The following is a 21988-nucleotide window of genomic DNA, read 5'->3' as shown; positions in this document are numbered from 1 at the left end:
TGAAGTGGCGAAAGCTTCCCCGAACTGAAGCCAGTTGGGAGCCTGAAGACGCCCTGCGACATGAAGAAGACGTCATCAACAACTACCAACAAGTGTCGACGAGGGCGTCGACAGTTTAAGTGGGGGAGAATGTCACGAACGGTCGTCGCGCACCCGCAACAACTTCGTTCAACGAACCGTTCGTCGCTCACACCCGCATGTACAGCTGCTTGACAGCATGTTTTCCCATGGTTTTGGGTCATTTTGCTTGTAAATATGTAAGTTCGAACAAGCTGCAGCGTTGCAAAGCGATCGCTCACCGAACCGAGCAAAACAGCCCCAAAACAGCCCAAAACGGCTCCGTTTTCGCGTGCCGCGGGAGGTGAGCGGAGTGCTGCCTCCGCTCACCAAAACATCAGCCATCTCAGCACCCAGGAACCCCCCGGGTGGCACATGGCTGGATGGGGCTTCGGTTATATACCGGGCGTTGAACACTCTTTCGCAAGTTCGCACGTGACCTTTACGGGAACTTGGTGTTGCGTCCGGGACCAGGTGAGCGGCTGTTTGTGGGCTTGCAGTTGTTCGTTCATCCTTGAAAGCCTTGCTTTTCCCCCTCTCCCTCTTTTCTCTTGTGCACACAAGGTGTTCGACGAATTGCTTGTAAAGCTTTCCTTTTCGCGAGACTTCGGGACTTGTCCGTTGCTCGTTCTTTCGATCTAACTCTCTTTCTCTTTTACAAGTCCTTCGGGACCTGCGAGAGGTTACAAAGTGGGCTGATCCTTGCGGAGCAAGATCGCAAGGGCGAAGCGCAACTTAGGCAACGCAAGCTAAGTTCGCGTCTTTGCCGCAAGAGTGACTCGCGACTTAGGCAACGCAAGCTAAGTTCGCGTCTTTGGCCGTAAGGGTGCCGCACGCCTTAGGCAATTCCAGCTAAGGTCGTGACAGCTCGGCACACCTGGGTGTACCGCTCGGCACACCTGGGTGTACCGCTCGGTACACCGTACCGTACCATACCATATCGAGCCCAGGTTGAAATGCCGGTACGGTACGGTAATGCGAACCTTGCTTGAAAGAACAAACAAATAATGATTCTGAATGTCATATAAGACAGAAATCAAGTATAAACAAAGAATTTTTTGTTTGTCAAAAAATTCATGGCAAGGATTTACAGTACCATAGATTTGACACTAGTATTTCAGAACCATTGAAGAGTTGATTTATTTCAAGTGCCAGGTTAGCATGTTGGTAAAGTTTCTTTGATGGCCTAGCATGTTGGTAAAGTTTCTTAGGTGGCATAACATGTTGGCAAAATATCTTGGGTGGGTGGCATAGCATGTTGGTAAAGTTCCTTGGGTTGCATATTAGAGACCTGGGATCAGATCATGCTTCCTTCAAAACATACAAGTAAAATATCCAGATGAACATCAGTTACACCAGAGTAAAGAATCTGTTGGAAGTTTTGAACTGTCATGGATATCTGTATGTGGAGAGACATTTTCACTTGGAGTATATAAAATTAGGCAAAATTTTAGTACATCGTACGAATTACATAGCAATGGACAGGATTGGGCTTATCCTAGCTAAAATAGATCATGCAGAGATCAAGTCAGGATGGGTCAAACATCTCCAGAAGCTGTGTTTCCATTAGCTGGTCACTAGAGCACGTGACTGATTCAATCCATTGTCTCACTCTCACACAGCTAAAATTTTAATCATGCTCAAACCAATGCTACATAAAAACTCCAAGTTTCTGCTTGACAAAAGATTGATCTCAAACTAAGTTTGACATAGATGATCTTAACTGAATTTATCTTGGAAGACTGCAAATTGTGCAAAGAGAAATCATACAACCAAGGTGCATATATAGTGAGATTTTTTGATATGATACAGTAGTAGACTTCAACAACTCTGCCAGTTATAGAATTAACTAAAGCATGGTACACGCCACCCAATATCTGGCATCTCATGTCATTCTGAAGAAAAATAAAAATTGATACATGGGCACATGGTTAAAATATCCATATATATTGGCCAATATTTGGCAGTGCAAGCAAACAACAGGAGTAGACCCTACAGCTTGGTACCACTCGGTCTTATATGGCCTGTTCATTATATTTTGCTAGTGAAACTGGATGGTTCATTCTGATGAAGAATAAAAAATGATACTTGGGTGCATCATTCTAAATATCCATATGTATATTGGTCAATATTTAGCAGCCCAACCAAACACTGGTAATAAACCCTAGAGCTTGCACCACTCGGTCAAATATCAATTTTTCATTATTTTTTCTATTGATACCGGGTTGTCACGGACTTAGCTGGTTTTGCCTAAGTCGTGCGGCACCCTTGCGTGTCCGTCCGCAAAGGTCAGCCTCCCCGAAGCCTCCCATTGTCCCTTAGGACCACCAAAAGAGAGAACGGGTTAGAGAGAACGCCTCAATCGGGATCCACAAGCAAACATCTCCGAAAAACACTTCATAGACAATGCAAATTACAAACAGACTTTACAAGCTCTGAACAGTGGCACAACAAAGGGTAAAATAGTCCATTATAGACCGAAAATCTCTCGCACGTGTCCACATGACACAACCTTTATTTACGAGCCTAAAGAGGCCACCAACCCAACTAAAATGGGACTATTAAGCCTTCGGCCGCCCCTCTACATGCTGTACAAGGCATGAACATGCCAAAAGACACGGACATATATAAGCATTACATCAAACATCCTGTTTCGAAGTTTGTCCGTGACATTCTCCCCCACTTATTCCTTCGACGTCCTCGTTGAAGCCTTTGTCGACACTGCAACTCCTCGCCTTTGCTGAGTCTTCAATCTTCTGTTCCAGCTACAATGCGCCTCTTGGCTCCTAGCTGCTCTCCGCTGCTGTTTTTGAGTAGTCGAACCTTTGATCCGCTATGCTGCTTCAACTCACCAATGACTCTGACTCTGGTGTGGGGTTGGCTGAGTTGTGTTGATCTTTGTTGATTCCTGCGGATCCCCCAGATGAAGGAAAAGACCATCCTTATTGCGCCAGTCTCTCAACTTCCACATGCTGCTTGAACTGGGTGGATGCTTGTTGGAGCTTTAACGAGCATCATCTCGCAAACTTTTGAAGTTTTGGGTCCTTCCTCCACAACATTTGCTCATTGACTCTTCTTTCGCTTAGTTGTCATATCCAAGTAGGTTCGCATCACTTCCGCTTTCGATTGGCATTTCGTTGGGAAATGAAGCGGACAATCTACTCTCAGTAACACTGATCACCGTTGGTGAGGATTTGACAACTATTGTCTTCCATTATCTTTGAAGGGTCTTTGAACTTGTGCAGAGCTCCTCTGCTGGATAGATAAGAGAATTGGGGTACTCGGTTTCGCCCATTCTCTTAAGAGTTGAGAAGACAAAGGTTACTTGACTTCGCCCGCCTCCTCGAGGTTGTACTCCATGCATCAAGCTGGTTACTGGCCTTCGCCTGCTCTTTGCTCACACTTCTGAAGCACTTGAAGTGTTTGCACTCCTTGCGTTGAGTTAGCTACTGTGATTCACCTTCTCAATGCCATCGAACTTCTGGAATGCGGGAAGTTTTCACCCCAACTTGGAGTAATTCTCTCATAGGTTTGGTCGCCTATGGGATTGTACCGTCTTCTCCATCAACCCTGCCGCCTACTCCTCTGAGTAGCAAAGGTACAGCACCGCGTACTGCCTGCTTCGTTCCTTGGTTATGCACTCTTGCATGACCCGAAGTCCTTCACTTTCGGCTATCTTGATGAGAAGCACATTGACACCGGTCTTACGAAGTTCTTCGGCCTCTGCCCTTCAGCCTTGTCTCGGTACTTGGAGATTGCCTCTGCATTCTCCACCTCCTCGGCCCCTTTCACGACCAAGCGCTCTCCCTCCATGAGAGCAAGGGATCAATGACTTTCACGGAAGTCCCGCCTCTGCGGTACCATGGCGCTGCCATGCCCATGGCCCTACTATCCGTCGCCTCGCATCTGCATCCCTTTTCTTCACGATCAGTAGATATGTCTCCGTGGCACTCCTCTGAGTCCACCTCCATTCTAACTGATGCTTGATTTTGGGTAGCTAAGTCCCTCTGGACTCGTCGTCGCTTCCTCGCCCCTTTCGACCCCCTGCTTCAACACCTCTGTGTTCTCCAAGCAGTCCGTTTGGTCGATGGAAAGACAGACTGCTACTCCCATGCATGGTCTCTGCCATCACGTTATAGGGTTTACACCGATTCTATTCTCCTTAGCTTCCTTGGTAGTAACGTTCGCTTACTCGGCCTTGTCCTCTGACTTGCCGGGCTCCCTTAAGCGAATATGAGCTCTGGAGCAGTCCAACTCTCCAGCTGCTTCGATCATACCTCTGCATGATCAAGTTCCTCCCATGGAACTCACTGGTACTTGCATTCGAACTTTTCCCTTGGTGGCACCCAGCCCCCATATGCTGATGACCAAGGTTTTCATCCGATGCAAAATTCGATGCACGCACGGAAGACCCGCCTCTGCGGTACCATGGCCTTCACTCCTTGAATCCATAGCCCTTCTTGTCGTCGTGTTGTTCATCGAAGTGGAGCTCCAAGTAGCTCCCAATCATACCTCCATATGATCTAGTCCCTCCCGGGACTATGTCGTGTGTATCGCATTGCCACGAACTGTTCCACCACGATCTGTTGCACCATGTCGCCTCCTGGTGACATCTCCATTGCATTCTGATCCTTGTGGAATAAACTCGAATTGTGAACCCTCCATGTGTGGCCTCTGCCAATACATCACAGGGTCTCCTCCACCTTCGATTTTGTTCGCTCCTTTGGCAATTGACCTTCATCCACCCACTTTTGAATCACACCTAGATGAAGCACCGCTCTAGGACAGTCCGTCGCCTAGTAGCTCCCGAAGTCCACCGACTTCACTGTAATTTGTGCACCATTGTCTGGATCCTGGGCCTCTGCCCCTACCAGCACAATCTCCGCTGCGCACTGCTTCCTTCATGGCAACTTGAATGGCAACACTGTGGCATATTCTTCAAGAGTACTCGCCTCTGCGTCCTCTTGCCCCATGCTAAGGCCTTCTGAACCCAACTTCGCCTCCGCAAATTGAGTCGCCTTAGTTCCTCCATCAAATGCTCCTCCGAGATAAGGTGCATGTGCCCAGAAGCTCCCTTCGTCTTTGGCACCATGCAAGATGAGTCCGCTCCGTCATAATGAAGGGCCCATGGAACAATATGATCCTACTCTTGCCTCTGCAAGAGTTCATGTCCTTGACCTCTGTCTAAGGAAAGCACTGTGCCTCTGCTCCATGTTCCAACTTCTATGCTGGCTCCCTTCATGCGGCTTGGGTACTTCGCTAAGTTACACCCAAGTTGCTCCGCTCATCGTTTTTGCATTGAGTCGATGGTGGCCCTCGCGCCCACCATTCCACGGGTCAGCCCTCCCTTGAGTCCAATCTCCACATCGACTCCAAGTATGCCTTCATTTAAGTTGCTTTGGGTCGCTCCCCCACTTGATCTCGCAATGCATCCACTAATGCATTCTCTCAAGCGAGATCATGCGACGACTCCTCGCCGCTTGCTCAGTCCATCGAGCTTCGTGGAGTTGTTGTTTGTTGAGGTACTCCTCCTCAACATGTGAGGTCCGTCTCACATGATTCTCCCTCTGGAGAGCCGGGACTTATCCCTCCTGGATAACTGTCCCATTGGAGCAACATCTCTCTTCGTTTCGGAGACCACCATCCCCTTGGACTACTCCGATCTGCTGAACAAACTGTGCATTGTTCTGCCTCCTGCAAACGCACTTGCTAGATTGCGACTCCCCGTCAATACAGCCCCCGCTGCACCCCTCAAGGCCTAGCAATATGCTGAACTTATTGCACACTTCAGCCTCCTACGGACGTATCCTTCACATGCCGAAGAGAAAGTTTCAATGCTCCATGGCGCCGAGTTTCGGTCGCCTTGGGATGGCCACGAACATTCCATCGTCCACATACAAGCCCATGCATGAGTACCAAATTCTTCGAGTTAGCAATTCCCCTCACCTCTGTGAGCTTTGCATAACTCTTTTGGTCGTTGAGCAACTCATTCCACCTTGGATGGTCTCATCCTTTACCAAGCGCCTCGCTTGCCTTGAGCACCATCAAGTATAGTTGTCAACGTTGAGCCATAGCTCAAACTCAGCCATCCCAACCTTTATGCGCTCCACATTCTTCCAAGCTTGTCTGTTCTCGTGGTGCCTCTTACGCGAAGGGTTGGCCATTGCTCTGAATGCCAATCTCAGATGCCCGCTCCTCCGAGCGACTCCTTTTCCCTACATCTCCATGCTCGTTTTCCCCCCAAACGGTCGCGCGTGTGCTGACTGCCCTCAACGCAGCCCCGCTAGGTCCCCCACGTTTGCATGTCAAGGTGTTTCTATGAGTGCTTGTCCCGCTCTGATACCATCTGTCACGGACTTAGCTGGTTTTGCCTAAGTCGTGCGGCACCCTTGCGTGTCCGTCCGCAAAGGTCAGCCTCCCCGAAGCCTCCCATTGTCCCTTAGGACCACCAAAAGAGAGAACGGGTTAGAGAGAACGCCTCAATTGGGATCCACAAGCAAACATCTCCGAAAAACACTTCATAGACAATGTAAATTACAAACAGACTTTACAAGCTCTGAACAGTGGCACAACAAAGGGTAAAATAGTCCATTACAGACCGAAAATCTCTCGCACGTGTCCACATGACACAACCTTTATTTACAAGCCTAAAGAGGCCACCAACCCAACTAAAATGGGACTATTAAGCCTTCGGCCGCCCCTCTACATGCTGTACAAGGCATGAACATGCCAAAAGACACGGACATATATAAGCATTACATCAAACATCCTGTTTCGAAGTTTGTCCGTGACAGGGTGGTAAAGGTTTATATACCACTCTATATCTCAATGCTGACAGGCTTATTGGACTTCTATTTAAGGACTTCACTTGCTTGGCTGATTATGGTATTTGCATCAACATGGGACTTCAGTTGCAAAATGCTTACCGTTTGTTATTTCCACTACTAGTTTCATAACATGAATTGACTCTTCTTTTTTGCCTTTTTTTCATGCATTTTTCTGACATGCAGGTATGCTGATGGCCCGAACAGTTCACACTGCCACACAGTGCACTAGTTAGGTGTTCAGAACCTTGGTTCACAAGTAAGAATTGATGTCGTGCGAGCAATACCAAATACTTGGTTTTCCAGTACTTTGTTACACAAATTTGTTAACCAAGATGAAACAGACTACAAAGAATTTTGAATCTAAGCTAGAGTTCACTTTTGCCTTAGAGCAATGTTATCATGTTCCTCTAAAAAGGGTCCTCTTCAGCTTAACTTTAGCTCAAGCAAGAATCAGGTGAAGAAACATCCCAAGCTTGAGTTGATTAGACCTATGCTGGACCAATCATACTTACCCCTAGAATAGATCCAATATGTCAAGGATGACAACAATGATCATAGTGGCTTGGCATGCGAAATATAAAGTGACAGAAAAGAATAACAGGATAATAACAGCATAACTATATCATGAAATGCAAGAGATATAATTGCGAAAACACCCTTGAGAAAATAATAAAGGATATCTATGTACTGAAATTCAAGGGTCTAACTGCAAAAGCCATTATGTACCTACGAGCAAGTAATAAAATATTTCACTGATGTTAGGAAAAGATGGGTTAAAAATGAATTAGATAGATAAACAAAACAAAGGGCTCAAATTAAAAAAGCCACTCATGCACTAGAAAAAGAATCCAAGTTCTATGGGAAAGGCTAGAAAATATTTAAGTAGTAAACTAATGAATCTACTGGAGAATTAACATATTTACAGGTGTTTATTTATCCTTAGTGAACATATGCCATCAGAATATAAAATCCAATTTCTGTGAGAGATGTAATGGAGATAAAGAACACCCCCCAAAAATATGAAATATAAATGCATCAAAGGTCTATCCAAAACATAAAATATCAGTCTCATTCCATTACCACAGTGGTTAGTCAGTATGGTAGCAATGGAGGAAGAAGTGGCAGCAACTCGGAAAAGGAGGAAGAGGCATGGTGATTTTATGATGGGCGGAGGAGTTGGTAGCAAAGTGGAGGAGGTGGAGAAGGGGAGAGAAAACACAAAAAGAGAATGAGGGAAAGATTGTATGTACAATCCATGCCAATGATTGTTTGTACCAAGGTATGCAATTTCGAATAATACCGCTTGGTACGGGCGATACATATCGGTCCATCAGCTGACTGGTACATGGACCGCCCGTTACCGGACGAAACGATATATATATATATATATATATATAAGGCAACGTCGCATTGCCTTTTTCGACAACGTCACCTTTTTCGACGAATATTTATATATAAATATATAAATAAAATATATATATATATATATATATATATATATATATATATACATATACGAGGCGACATCGCCTTTTATAAAAAAAATATATATATAAATATATATGAGGCAACGTCGCCCTCGCCTGGGAGAAGAGAGAGGCGACATCGCTCGAATTTATATATATATATATATATATACCGAGCGGTGTACCGTTCGGTATACCGCTCGGTATACAGTATTGTACCGTACTGAGCTAACGTCGAAACTCCGATATAGTACGAAATTCCGAACCTTGGTTTGTAGCAAGGTTCGCAATACCGTACCGTACCGGTATTTCGACCTGGGCTCGGTATCGGTACGGTACGGTATACCGAGCGGTACACCTGGGTGTACCGTACTGTAGTACTGCTACAGTGCTACAGTACCGTAACTGCTACAGTACCTCGGACCGGTAACCGTCGGTCCGCGTACTGAAAACCTGTCGGACCGGTACATACTGCCCATACCGGGCGGTACGGCTCGGTACGGCAAACCCTGGTTTGTAGTTTGTATAACCTAAAATGGTACGAAACATGCAGTATATACCAGTCCAGACATGGGTTGGTACGTGGATCACCCTGTTTCGGGCAGCCTGGTCAAAATAGAAAAAGCGGTACGGCCCATGCAACTCCGGAATTAAAAAAAGAAAAAATCAACACGAGCCCTCTTCTTGCGTATGATGCTGCTGGCGTCACCACTGCCATTGATGCTGCCTCATCACTGCCCATGCTGGTACTTCACCGCCGCTGCTGTTTCATGATATTGGTGTTGTCGTCGCTGCTGCTTCCTGATGCTGCTACCACTACCACTGCTTCACGAATCCTTAGTCACATTGTTGCTGCCACTACTAACGTCGTTGCCACCACATTCCTTCTTCCTGGGTTTGCTCCCACCACTTCTTCCTTCTTACTCCTCCACCACTTTCTCTTTTTCCTTCTTCCTTCCTCCTTCCTCCTCTTATGTTCCTCCACCATGCCTTCCTCTTTTCCCTCTTTTTCTGCCTCTCTGAAACATTGGTACATATCGGTGTACCATGTGTCAGTACACTAGTATTGACCAGTATGTACCAGTTCGATAGATCACTGAAATGGGTCCGGTACCTGAATTGGCAATCCTTGATCTATACCATATTGAATTGAGCAAAATCACCTATCAGACTAGTAAATATTGATTCATATTGATCGGTGCGGGTAATATTTTAAACCTTGTGCCTATCATTCTTCATACATATAGTAAATTTGAAAGTAAAAAAGCAATTTATTTTCAAACAAGAAGTACAACATCATAAGGACGGCTAATGGCCATATGGCATAATTTTTTTATCAAGTTCAAGCCCACGTGTGAGTGTCATCAGTCATGTATGCCATTTGATATAATATATATATTTTTTTAAAAAATAAAAAACAAAGATTATTCATAAATCATAAACATAACGTAGAGAGGCATGCACTTACAGTCATCGGTTCCTCCATTTCCAACACCTTAACATTGTTAACCAGCATCTCACCATATTCACCAATGCACCATACTGCTACTCGAACTAAACTTTCCTAGGGAATGAGTTAAAACAGACATGGGGAAATTAGATTGCCTGAAACTTAGCATCAAGATACAAAGTTGGTTTTACCCACCTGATCAGAATAAGTTTGAAATGCTTTATACAGTGACCTTACACAGTACCCTTGAAGATAGGGGGCATTGCTTATTGCAACTATAAGAGCATGCCACACATCATCTTTAACATAGTTCCCAGCCTATAAAACATCATAAGTTGACAACACTGTTCAGAAGCATTATTGTTGCTGAAAAAAATCCTAAATTGCTTTTCCATCTACTAGTGCTTGTAAAATAAGATCTAAAGCTCAAGCAATCAATCTCAAAGTGAAAATATATTAAGAAGTCACTACTTGAAGTTGCCAGACAAGTACTTCAATTCAATTAGGCAATAAAATAAAAAATGTCCATCAACGTCAGATGTTCTCAAATTATAAATCAAGGCTTTAACTTTTAAATACTGCGATAAATGTACCACCTCATATATAATGGTCCAACTGGGAACAATATGCCAGTATACTGAAGTATCAAATATATTTTGACAAATAAACAATAATCATTTTGGGGCACGTAGAGACCCTTGTTAGTGCAAAAACGAAGAGAAGATGTTTATGCAGCGACGACCCTTGTTAGTGCAACATAGAGTGAAGATGCTCATGCAGCAACAACAACCTTGTTAGTGCAACATCCATGTTCTCTGTTTGTTTTTGGCATAGGCAGCTTGAACAAGGCCTGTAAGTAGCCTTCATAGCCTCATATTGCTTAGTTTTGCACCTTATTTGCTTTATTCTTTTCGCATGTTACCAAGGTAAGCAATACCAAATGATATCGCCCAGTATGGGCAGTACGTACCGGTCCGACGGCGTACCGGTATGTGGACCGCCCGCAACCAGGCGGAATGGTTAAAAGAGACCCGTATCGGACGATACGGGGTAATATCGGGCAGTAACGGTCGAAATTTCGACCGTTACCGCCCGACACAACTCGGTAATGGTCGAAATCGACCGTTACCGCACTGTAATGGTCGAAATCGACCGTTACTGCACTGTAATAGTGCTACAGTGCTCCAACGGTCAAATTGATCGTTGAAGCCCTTTCTCATAATATTTAAGCCCTTCTTCTTCCTTATTTCACTCCTAAACTCTTTTTTCTCTCCTAAACTCTACGAAACAACAATTTGTGAATTCAATCGAGGCTAATTTGGGAAGATTAAGAGGAAGAACTTTCTAATCAAGAGGTATGTCAAGTTCTCTTTCTTTAATTAGAGAGTAATTAAAATATTTAATGTTATGATTAGTGTGTTTTATGCATATTAAATATTAAAAAATATTTATGATCCTACGATTAGGCATTTTAATGATGATTTAATCAAAATTTATTCGATTTTATATCAATTCAATGTGTTTAATACCTATTAGGGTGTTTGCCATGTTTATAATGTTGAAAGAGAAGTAATTAATAGAAAATTAACTATGTTAATCATATAATTAGTATATCTAATGATGATTTTATCATAATTTGAATCATATTGGATCAAAATTACATATGTAATATTTCTTTTATGTGTTTGACGTATATATAATGGTAAAATAGGTTTAATTAGGTTTTATTAAAGTTATTTAATGCTGCGATTAATCATTTTAATGATAACTTAATCAAAATTTGTTCGATTTTATATCAATTCAATATATTTAATACCTATTAGGTGTTTGCTATTGAAAGAGAAGTAATTAGTAGAAAATTAACTATGTTAATCATGTAATTAGTATATCTAATGATGATTTTATCATAATTCGAATCATATTGGATCAAAATTACATATTTAATATTTTTTTTATTTGTTTGACATATATATGATGGTAAAATAAGTTTAATTAGGTTTTATTAAAGTTATTTTATGCTACGATTAGTCATTTTAATGATGATTTAATCGAAATTTGTTCGATTTTATGTCAATTCAATGTGTTTAATACCTATTAGGGTGTTTGCCATGTCGACGACCTGACTCACAATTGGAGCATGATAGTGGTAGTGGAATCCAGAGGTCGGCCAGCATGAGGCAACCAACTGCTCCTTCTCAGTTAGGCCGAACTAGTAGCATGAGGTATGGTGGACTCCATAGTTTTAAGAGAGGTCTTGGCAAGAGGTCCGCACCAAATATTATTGATATTGATCCGTAAGCCTATCCCCCACAAACAGCGAAACAGACACGGATTGACGATGCATACACAAAAGAAAAAAAAAAGGGATATTGGGAAGGCAATCTCAAAATGGTTCAACTTTCATAGGACTCCAACCAACACAGCCCAAGGTCCATATTATCAGAGCATGGTCTCTTCTATTCAAAAGTCTGGCACGGGGATCCAACCTCCAACACCGAAGGAGATTTAGGGCGTATACTTATATGAGGAGGTGGCAGAACTAAAGGATTAGATCAAATCCTTCGAGAGGCAATGAGACGAATATGGGATGACACTAATGTGTGACAGTTGGACAGGACCAATAAGAATGAGTATCATCAACTTTCTTGTTTATTACAACAGAAGAGTGGTGTTTTATAAGTTCGTTAATGCTTATGAAAAGATCCAAGATGCAAACTACATTGAGATCTTTATGGACACTATAGTAGAGGAGATTGGACCACAGTATGTTGTCCAAATAATAACCGACAATGGAGCGAATTTCAAAAAGGCCGGTTTGCAATTAATGGAAAAAAGAAAAACTTTTTTTGGACTCCATGTACAGCTCATTGCATAGATCTAATGATGAAGGATATTGGTGAGTAGGATGTAGTCAAGAATTGTGTAGCTCGAGTACAATCAATTACAAAGTTTATATATAATCATTATTGGGTCCACGATTTAATGCAAAAGTATGTAAACGGTGAGATACTCTGACTTGGAATTACTCGGTTTGCTACCAATTTTATTGCATTAAAGTCATTACAGCAAAAAAAGGCATGGCTTGAAGGCAATGGTCACCTCGCAAGAGTGGTCTGAATCCAGATATTTGAAATTGAGCGATGGAAAGAAGATAGCAAAGTTCATTCTTTCCTCTAGATTTTGGGATACTACGGCAGAAATCAGAAAAGGTGTGGAACAACTTTATATTGTCCTCCGTAAGGTCGATATGGACAAGCGTCCACAGATGCCGTATCTTAAATATATGCTGATTTCATCAAGAGAGGAGGTTAGGAGAGCATTCAAAGATGATTTTAAGGCCGACCAATACGTACGGATCATTGATCGTCCGACCGATGTTCATATGGATCAAGATATCCATAATGTACTCAGAATAATTTAATTTATTATTATTTAGATAATAAAAAATCATACTAACAAAATTATGTCTTGCAGCATATTATCTAAACCTGGCAATTCAATATCGATATGCTCTCGGAACACAAAATGATTTCTTAATGACACTAAGAAATGTTATATTTCGGCTCTTGCCAAACACTACTGATGCAACCGATGCCCTTATGAATGGTCGATTATTTCGAGAAACAGTTGGTTCATTCTCCGACGTTGTAGCTGTATCGTGTCGTTACACTTTGGATCATGGTGAGGAAAAGTTATACATATTGATTATCAATTATATTTAATGTTAATTATTTGTTATGCTAATAAAAACTTATTTATATCTTTTTGCAGTCGAGTGGTGGCTACAATTTTGAGGGGATGCACCACATTTAAGGAAGGTTGTCGTTCGTGTACTTTCACAGACAACAACATTTAGTGGTTGCGAACGTAATTGGTCAACGTTTACATTGATTCATATGAAGGTCCGCAACAAACTCTCCTATAGACAGTTAGAGAAATTAGTATATGTCTATTATAACACGCGGCTAAGATTACGATGTGATGAGTTGGATAAGGAGCCAGAGGAACCAGATATTGATCCCATTGACCTCCAATTCCACAACGAAGATTCAGAGCCAATGTTAGATTGGGTTGAAGCAGCAAAGAACCAAGAGGATCCTCTACTTGATGAGGCGGGAGATCCTCAGCGTCCTTTACGTTTTATCACCGAGGCAATAGAAGAAGAAGAAGCATAACCCAATAGGTGGAAAATCCCCCTCGATTACAACGTGATAGGAGTTGAACAACATCGAGTCAAACTGCTCGAGGAACTACAGACACCCAACAGTTACAATCGTCCGCCCAGCATGCAAAGGCAAAGGGGAAGGCAGTAGCATCAGTTGCATCGTTGGAAAGAATCAAGTCGGGCGACGAGACACCTTCACAATCACATTGAGCAACTCGCTCGGTCCAAAGACATGATAGCAACACGAACAGTAGTGCCTCAACGGATGATGATGGTGATGTCGGGCAGTCATTGGTCTCGTCTACAAAACTTGAGGGTGGTGCATGGACTGAGGAGCAATATTTTACATGTGCCACCCAAGATTCAGATCATGGAACTCAACAAGGTATTGGTTAAGTTTATGTGCGGAAGCGGAAGGGGAAGGGGAAGGGGAAGGCAGTGGATGAATTTGAGCAGATGCGACAGAGCCTACATGATATAGACACAAAAAAAAGCTCATTGTATTCACAGCCATCGTATTATGGAGAATCATACGGGCAACAACAATATGGTGATAGTTGGTCATCCTTCTCTGAGCAACAGTATGATATAGAGCAACAGATCAGTAGCAAAAGTAGAAGCTCTGACATTCACTAATATATGCCTCAAGAGCTGCCTCGGACAAATATGATTCATGACGATCAACCTACGATCAACACCACATTGATGCATCAATGGTATACAGTGTACCAATACACTGTGTCATGGGATCAATTTTTTGATTGGGTCCAATAAACATATCATATTGATATGTAGATGTATAGGATCGGGGACCCCGATCCACCACCTATGGAGGCCTATCATTCATTTTGGTGGTAGAATCCACAATCAGGTATATCTATATATGTGATACTATTCTTACCTAATTTACATTGATTTTGCTAAACTTATACTATTACTATATTTATTTCTAACTTAAAAACCCTATCCTAACCTTTTTTTTTTATTTTCAGGTATTTTCGAAGGGTTTTACAACCTAAATTAGGTGTACCGCTCGGTACACCGTACCGTACCGTACCGAGCCAGCCTCGAAACACCAGTACGGTACGGTGTTGCAGACCTTGCATGTTACCTCACTTACAGAACATGTTGAGCGATTGTTGTGTCCAGATGAAAATAATTAAAATCCCCATAAAAACCTCACCATGTATGGGATAAAATGGGTTTGACAACACATCGTAAGACGCTAGCTATATTAGCCCCTTCAAACCACTAAGTTGTCATATACTTAACCAGAATTACCTAAGTCATGAGGCACCCTTGTGTTATCCGTCCCGAAGGACTTGTAAAAGAGCAAATTAATTAGTTCATAAAACAAGTAGTGGACAAGTTCTGATGTCTCACAAAAGAGAGTAGTTTTACAAGTAATTTAGCAAACACTTGGTGTATAAGAGGGAAAAGAGAGGAAGAGAAAACAAAGATTTTAGAAGATAAATAAATAGTCACAAGTCTACAAACGACTCCTCACCAAGTGTTTGGAGTGTTGGCAAGTTCCCATAAGCTTTACGTGAAAACTTATAAATTCAATCAACACCCAACACTACTCCAAACACCCATCTAACCCTATGCCATACCGGGGGGGGGTTCTAGGTAGGGTGCTGAGATGACTGATGTTTTGCCCCACATTATAGCCTACATAAAACAAGCTATGACAAGTGAAAACTAAGTCATTTTAGGATAGTTTTGCCCATTTCAGTGAGCGATCACTTTGCAGTTTTGCAATTATTCTTGCTTATAGTTTTTAAGCAAAACACAAAAAAAAGGCAAAACACACTGCCGACTGAATGTACAAAAAAAAAAAAAGCATCAAAAAGTTTATTGACGAAGGTGTTATGGGTGCATAACAGTCGTTTATGACATTCTCCCCACTTAAATTATTGACGCCCTTATCGACACTTGTTGGTAGACTTTGATGATTGCTTTTTCATGTCGCAAGGTATCTTTTGGCTCCTAATTGGCTTCTGTTCTAAGAAACTTTTGCCACTTCATTAACTACTTAATATGCTTCACTCTAGTAGGTAACTTCCTCTTGTGATATACTAAAATAGCTTCAACTTGCTTTTCATAAGAGGTTTTGGTGGGGGGTAGCCAAGTTAAAACGTTTCTAAAAGCATCTTACGAATCTGAGTGGTAGGCCTTCAAGTTGCTCGTATGGAATACATTATAAATTTTGAGCCATGTCGGCATCTGCAACTTATAGGAGACAATGCCTACTCTACTAATAATTAGGAAGGGCCCCTCAAACTTGCGCACCAGTCCTTTATGAACCTTATGCCTAAAGAATTGAAGTGATGCTGGTTAGAACTTCATTAACACCAAATCACCGACTTTTAACTTCTCTGGTCGCCTTCCCAGATCTGCCCACTTTTTTATCTTCTTGGTCGCCTTCTCTAAGTATGCCCATGCAATATTTGTATTTCGATGTCATTTCTTTACAAAGTGATACGTTGACAGGCTACTTTTAGTATATTCGATTGCGAAAGTGTGAGGAGTTAATAGCTGTTGTTCTGTAATAATCTCAAAGGGGCTCTTGTTGGATTCAAAGCCCCGATGCAAGTTGTAGGAGAATTAGGCTATGTCCAATAACTTCAGCCAATCTTGTTGGTTGGCACCCACGTAGTGCCAAAGATATTACTCAAGGAACGAATTTATTCTTTCATTTGACCATCCATTTGAGGGTGAAGACTTCGAGAGAAGTAGAACATAGATCCTAACAATTTGAACAGCTCGGTCCAGAACACCCAAATAACTATGCGTCTCGATCACTGATGATATTGTGCGGAACTCCCAAATGCTTCACCATATTCTTCATTATCAACTTGGCTGCCTCTTCTGTTGAGCATTGTAGGGGTATAACAATAGATGTTGTATACTTTAGGAATTGATCGAACCATCATTAGTATCGATCCAAGTCACTAACAGACCCTTTATTTCTCTACCTTATGTTGTTGGCAAGTAAGACGTTAGAACATATGCTTCCATATCTGTACTCATCTTTAGCCAATAGAAGACTCTCCACAAGAGCCAAAGTTCGATGAATACATGAATGCCCCACCTGACACTCTCTCAGGAGTTCATGCTTTAAATTGTCCGCTAGAAGAACATAAACTCTATTCCCTTTAGTATAGACAAGTCTCTCTTGAACCGAAAATCACCGCACCTTGCCTTCTTTGATCAGTTGCATATAGGTTATAGCCTAGGGATCACTATACAGCCCATCCTTGATCCCAGAGAGAAAGTTGGATTGCAATTGACTCGCTTGGCCTCCTTCCAATTGCACCGCATTCGTCAACTTCACCTTTCTCCTCAAGGTATTAGCCACGACATTTACTCTTCTTGGCTTGTACTTCATTGCCATATCAAATTCAACCAAGAAGTCCTGCTATTGTGCTTGCTTTGGAGAGAATTTCTTTTAAGTTTGGAAGTAACTCAACGTGATATTATCTGTCCTTAACATAAATTGCATTATGAGAAGGTAGTGTCGCCACACACGTAGATAGTGGACCATCGCTGTCATCGTGCAGAATAGTGTATAGTTTGTTCAACAAGACGGAGTAATGCAAGAGGATGATGGTCTCTGAAACTTCTAGAGGGAAGGATACCGATAGGGATTATACTATCAGCTAATCATCATCCAACACGTAGCCGCCACATGGAGTCTTCAATGGGAGGAAGAGATCCAAGTCACCTTCCACCAGTCTGCTCGCATAGATAAGAGTTCAAAGCAGGTCCATGGTAGGAAGTTCAGGGTTATCCTCCTCTACCGCCTACGTGGACAAGAGAGCAAGAGGGGATCGTTGGGGGCAATTGGAGGCAGCCTCCCTATAAAATATTCTACAAATATTTTGCCCCTTTGTGACCAGGTATAAAAACTCGTATTCAACACGATGAGAGGGGACTGACTTTTTTTTACCACTCGCATCTGCACTAATACACCTTGGGTTACTAACTTGGGCATCGAAAGGACTAAGTTGGGAAACCTCTCCCGACCTCAGTCTTCATGCAGGTGGCACCTCGGACAACCCTACGCACAAGGTCTTCAATTTTAAATAATACCGCCCGGTATGGGCAGTACGTAAAACCAGTACATAGACCGCCCGTTACCGGGCGATATATATATATATACACACATATATATACACACACACACACACACACACATATATATATATATATATATATATATATATATATATATATATATATATATATATATATATATATATATATATATATATATATATATATATATATGTCTATCTAACAAGAAGAGAGGAATGTCTCTTAGTTCAGTAACAATTCTAAGAACCATGAACTTTGCACAAATAATAATGTGCCAGCTGTGTATAAAAATCAATCAAGAATAATGACCACACATGACGTGGAATGATACTTCACTCTTTGTCACTGTATTAGCATGTATGTTCCATGCCACACCTTAATCCTTATCAAGTCTTTTACATAATGATTCTGATGAAACGAAAAAGTCAAATACATTGCTTCTCATTTTTAAAGAACAAAATGTCATCTGTAGGTCAGTATAACGTACCAGACACAAGACCTTAAACATCTGATCAGTATACCATAACTTCTCCTGTGAAAACCTACAAAAGATATGGAGCACCATAAGGCTATATCCAATTTGTTCAAAACCTTTGACAATATTGCTGCAAAATAATCTTCCAACTAATATGTCTCTCATATTGAACAATCATCATGATCCTTTCACAAGGACAAGTCTCATGATTCTCTGAGCTTCAACAATGGAAAAAAAAGTTATTAATAAATGAATAATTTTCAACTACCTATTAGTGTTCTAAAAGTAGTAACATATTAATCTTAGTCTTAGTCAATATATTTTTGAGTTTCAAAACTTCAAAGAAGTATAACAACCATTCATGATAAGTAGCAAATATGCACAAAAGTATTTGTCTACTTGAAACATATGCATAAATTGTTAAGTCAAAAATCCATATACGTTCAATGTCTTAAAGCCTCATGAGTATGATTTGTGTCCAAAATATGTACATCTTCTATCATCTATGTTGCTGACCCAATAAGCATCTATGTATGCTTCAACATATATGTTGTCTCTCTTCTTAAACATCAACCCTTTGCTTGGAGTTCATTTGAGATATTGGAGAATTCTAAAGACAGCCATCATATGTTCTTCATTAGATGAGTATATAAACTGACTTACAACACCACAACAAAAGCAATGTCTGGTCTAGTATGTGATAAAATTAATTAATTTTCTAACCTTACATGATATTGTCCCTTGTCCACCTCATTATTTGTTATTGCACTTAGCTTCTGGTTGTGCTTAATAGGTGTTTCAAATGGTTTGCAACCCAATAAACTAGTTTGCAAGTGTAAAATCCAGTGTATATTTCCTTTGTGATATTGAGATCCCCTCCTTGGTTCTAGCCACCTCTATATCCAAGAAGTACCTTAATGATCCAAAATTTTTGTTTCAAACTCTGTCAAGAAAGTCTTTAGTTTCTCTTGTTCAACAAGATCATCACCTGTCAAGATAATATCATCTACATACACAATGAGTATTGAGACCTTTCTACTGCCAAAGTTTTCCAGTTATTACTACAAAGAGTACCTCCTATCTTTCTTATTGTCTTCAGTGTTTAAAAGTATCTTTGAGCTTGCTAAGGCAGAGTTTTCCACTATATGCTTGCCATAATTTGCCTCATTACTATGTAGCAATTCTTGTGGGCTTTCAGCACTTCGAACTAGAGTAGACGCTTCATCAAGATCAAGAAAAGGTTCTCTACTAAGAACATGATCACGTACCTGATCAAATTCAGAATTTAACCTCAATAAGAATTGAAATGCCCTCTCCATCTCCAACAAGTTTCTCAGAGTTTTAGTATCGGCAGCAGATTCCATTTTCAAATTTTGATATAGGTCTAATTCAGCCAATAGACCTTGCAGATTATTATAGTAATCTGTGACACTTGATGTACCTTGCTTCATCTTTTGAATTTGCCTTTTGATTTGAAAATTTTGAGAAGTAAAACTTACTTTAAAATAGGTTTTATTGATAGCATCCCAAATATCTCTGGCCATAAGAAAAAGAAGGTATGTATTGCTAATTTCTAGTTGCATAGAGTGAAGCAGTCACGACATCATCTCCACGTTCTTGATCTCCCAAGTTTTGCATGAAGCATCATCCAAGGCCAGTGCCTTTGCGGCCGGCCCCATTCACATATTTAAACTTTCTTGTACTCATTAGAGAGATCTTCATGGAATGAGATCACTGCATAAAATTTCTTTTGCTTAGTTTAACGTGTAGAGATCTGGAGGGTATGACTCTCAAATTGAAGGGAAGATTGAGTGCGAATAGATTTAAAAAGATTGGAAACAAACTTAGGAGTTTCAGACATGGCTAGAAACAAAAAGAGTCACTAAAGAGGACTTTCAGTAATGAAGGCTGAGAGAAAGAAACAAATTTGCTGTATGTTATAATCGGCAAAGAAAAAAATCAGAACCTAACCTTTCTCTGTTACTATGAATAGGAAAATATAAGAAGAGAATTTCACTTTTTCTATATTGTTGCTTGTATACATGATGAAGTCATGATGAAGTACATACAGACAAAATAGAGAAAAAAAAAGGGAAAGAACTATCTAAATAGATTTAGGAGCCAATCTAGGTAATATAGAGCTAGTAGATGTAGACAAATAAGGTAATATAATTAGGAAGGAATCAATAATTATATCCTGGTATTTCATACCAAATAAGGTAGTTATTAGAGAATTAAATCACAGCAGATCTTGACAGACCTCAGCACATACTTCATAGTATTTTAAAATGATTTCCTACTTATAAACTTCATATAGCAAGCCTAGTTGGTTGCAATAGAATTATCAACAAGCTGGTAATCAATCTTGAACATTTGTGTCTTTTTGCCCTCCTTTTTAATCTTAGGAATCACGTATTTTCTCACTCTTCTCTTAATGTGAGCCTCTAGCTTTTTATTTAAATGGAATATGACTCTAGAATCGACATCAACCAATGTACATTCCTACAGTGATTTCAATAGGCGCTCGGGCGCTCGCCTAGGCGCTCGGGCGAGGCGAGGCGAGGCCCCAGCGCCTCGCTTCATGTCCAAGCGCCTTGCTTCAACGAGGCACCGCCTAGGCGCTCGCCCGAGCCCAGGCGTCGGGTGCTTCGGGCGAGTGGTTCGGTCTCCGGTGCTTTAGTTGGTTCAATCGAACCAACCAAATCACCGATAGGCTCCCTCTCACGATTTCCCCGACTTCCCCAACCCTAACACTCACGATTTTGCCGTTGAGATTTCTTCTCCGTTGTCGTTGCTCTCTGCTGCCACTACCGCTACCATTGTCGCTACTCGCCGGTACCACAATCGTCGCTCATCGCTGTTGTCGTCGCTCGTCGCTCGCAGCTCCCGCTCCCACTCCCACTCCCGCTATCGCTCGCCGCTCCCGCTACCGCTACCGCTGTCGTTGCCTTAGCAGCCTCGGTCTTCCCACACTCTTCTCACTATACTGTTAACAGTATATTAACAGTATACTGCTAACTGTATACTAATAATAGTATTTTTATTTATTAGATTAATAATATATTATTTTGATTTTAATACTATTAATTTTTATTTATTTAAAATTATTGTTAGGTTTCAGAATAAATGGCAAGTGTACAGAGCAACTCAATAGATTTGATGTAAAATTTTATTGTTTTGATTTTTGAGACTTTTTATTAATATGACATTGTGATTTTGTACTCGATTTTCTTAATTTAATAGCATATTTTTTATTCAAATAATTATATTAATTATATTATATATTTTTATATTTTAGCGTCTCGCTTCGCTCGAGCGAGCGCCTAGACGAGCGCCTAGCGCCTCGGGCGTTTTTGGACCTTGGCACCTTTTGGCGCCTAGCGCTTTTTAAATCACTGCATTCCGAATATAACATAAAAGTTATGTACAGGACTTAAATTGCTTTGA

General features: G+C 41.2%; 1 protein-coding gene across 5 annotated transcripts in view; it reads right to left on the bottom strand.

Annotated features, from left to right (window-relative positions):
• LOC135595156 (AP-1 complex subunit gamma-2-like) overlaps positions 1-21988 on the bottom strand; it is a 104179-nt gene that overhangs the window by 23585 nt on the left and 58606 nt on the right. For 4 of the 5 annotated variants that reach the window (XM_065085707.1, XM_065085710.1, XM_065085709.1 and 1 more), the window contains 3 exons: positions 18554-18608; positions 9996-10118; positions 9819-9914 (listed from right to left, as the gene is read on the bottom strand). In XM_065085707.1, coding sequence (XP_064941779.1) covers positions 9819-9914; positions 9996-10118; positions 18554-18608 — 274 coding nt within the window. The remainder of the gene's footprint in view (positions 1-9818; positions 9915-9995; positions 10119-18553; positions 18609-21988) is intronic. The other variant, XM_065085708.1, reaches the window with a different exon arrangement.

Source organism: Musa acuminata, chromosome BXJ1-10, assembly GCF_036884655.1.
Source record: "Musa acuminata AAA Group cultivar baxijiao chromosome BXJ1-10, Cavendish_Baxijiao_AAA, whole genome shotgun sequence".
Taxonomy (NCBI): Eukaryota; Viridiplantae; Streptophyta; class Magnoliopsida; order Zingiberales; family Musaceae; genus Musa; species Musa acuminata.
Note: the sequence above shows the minus strand (reverse complement) of the source record. Positions and strands in the feature narration are given on the sequence as shown.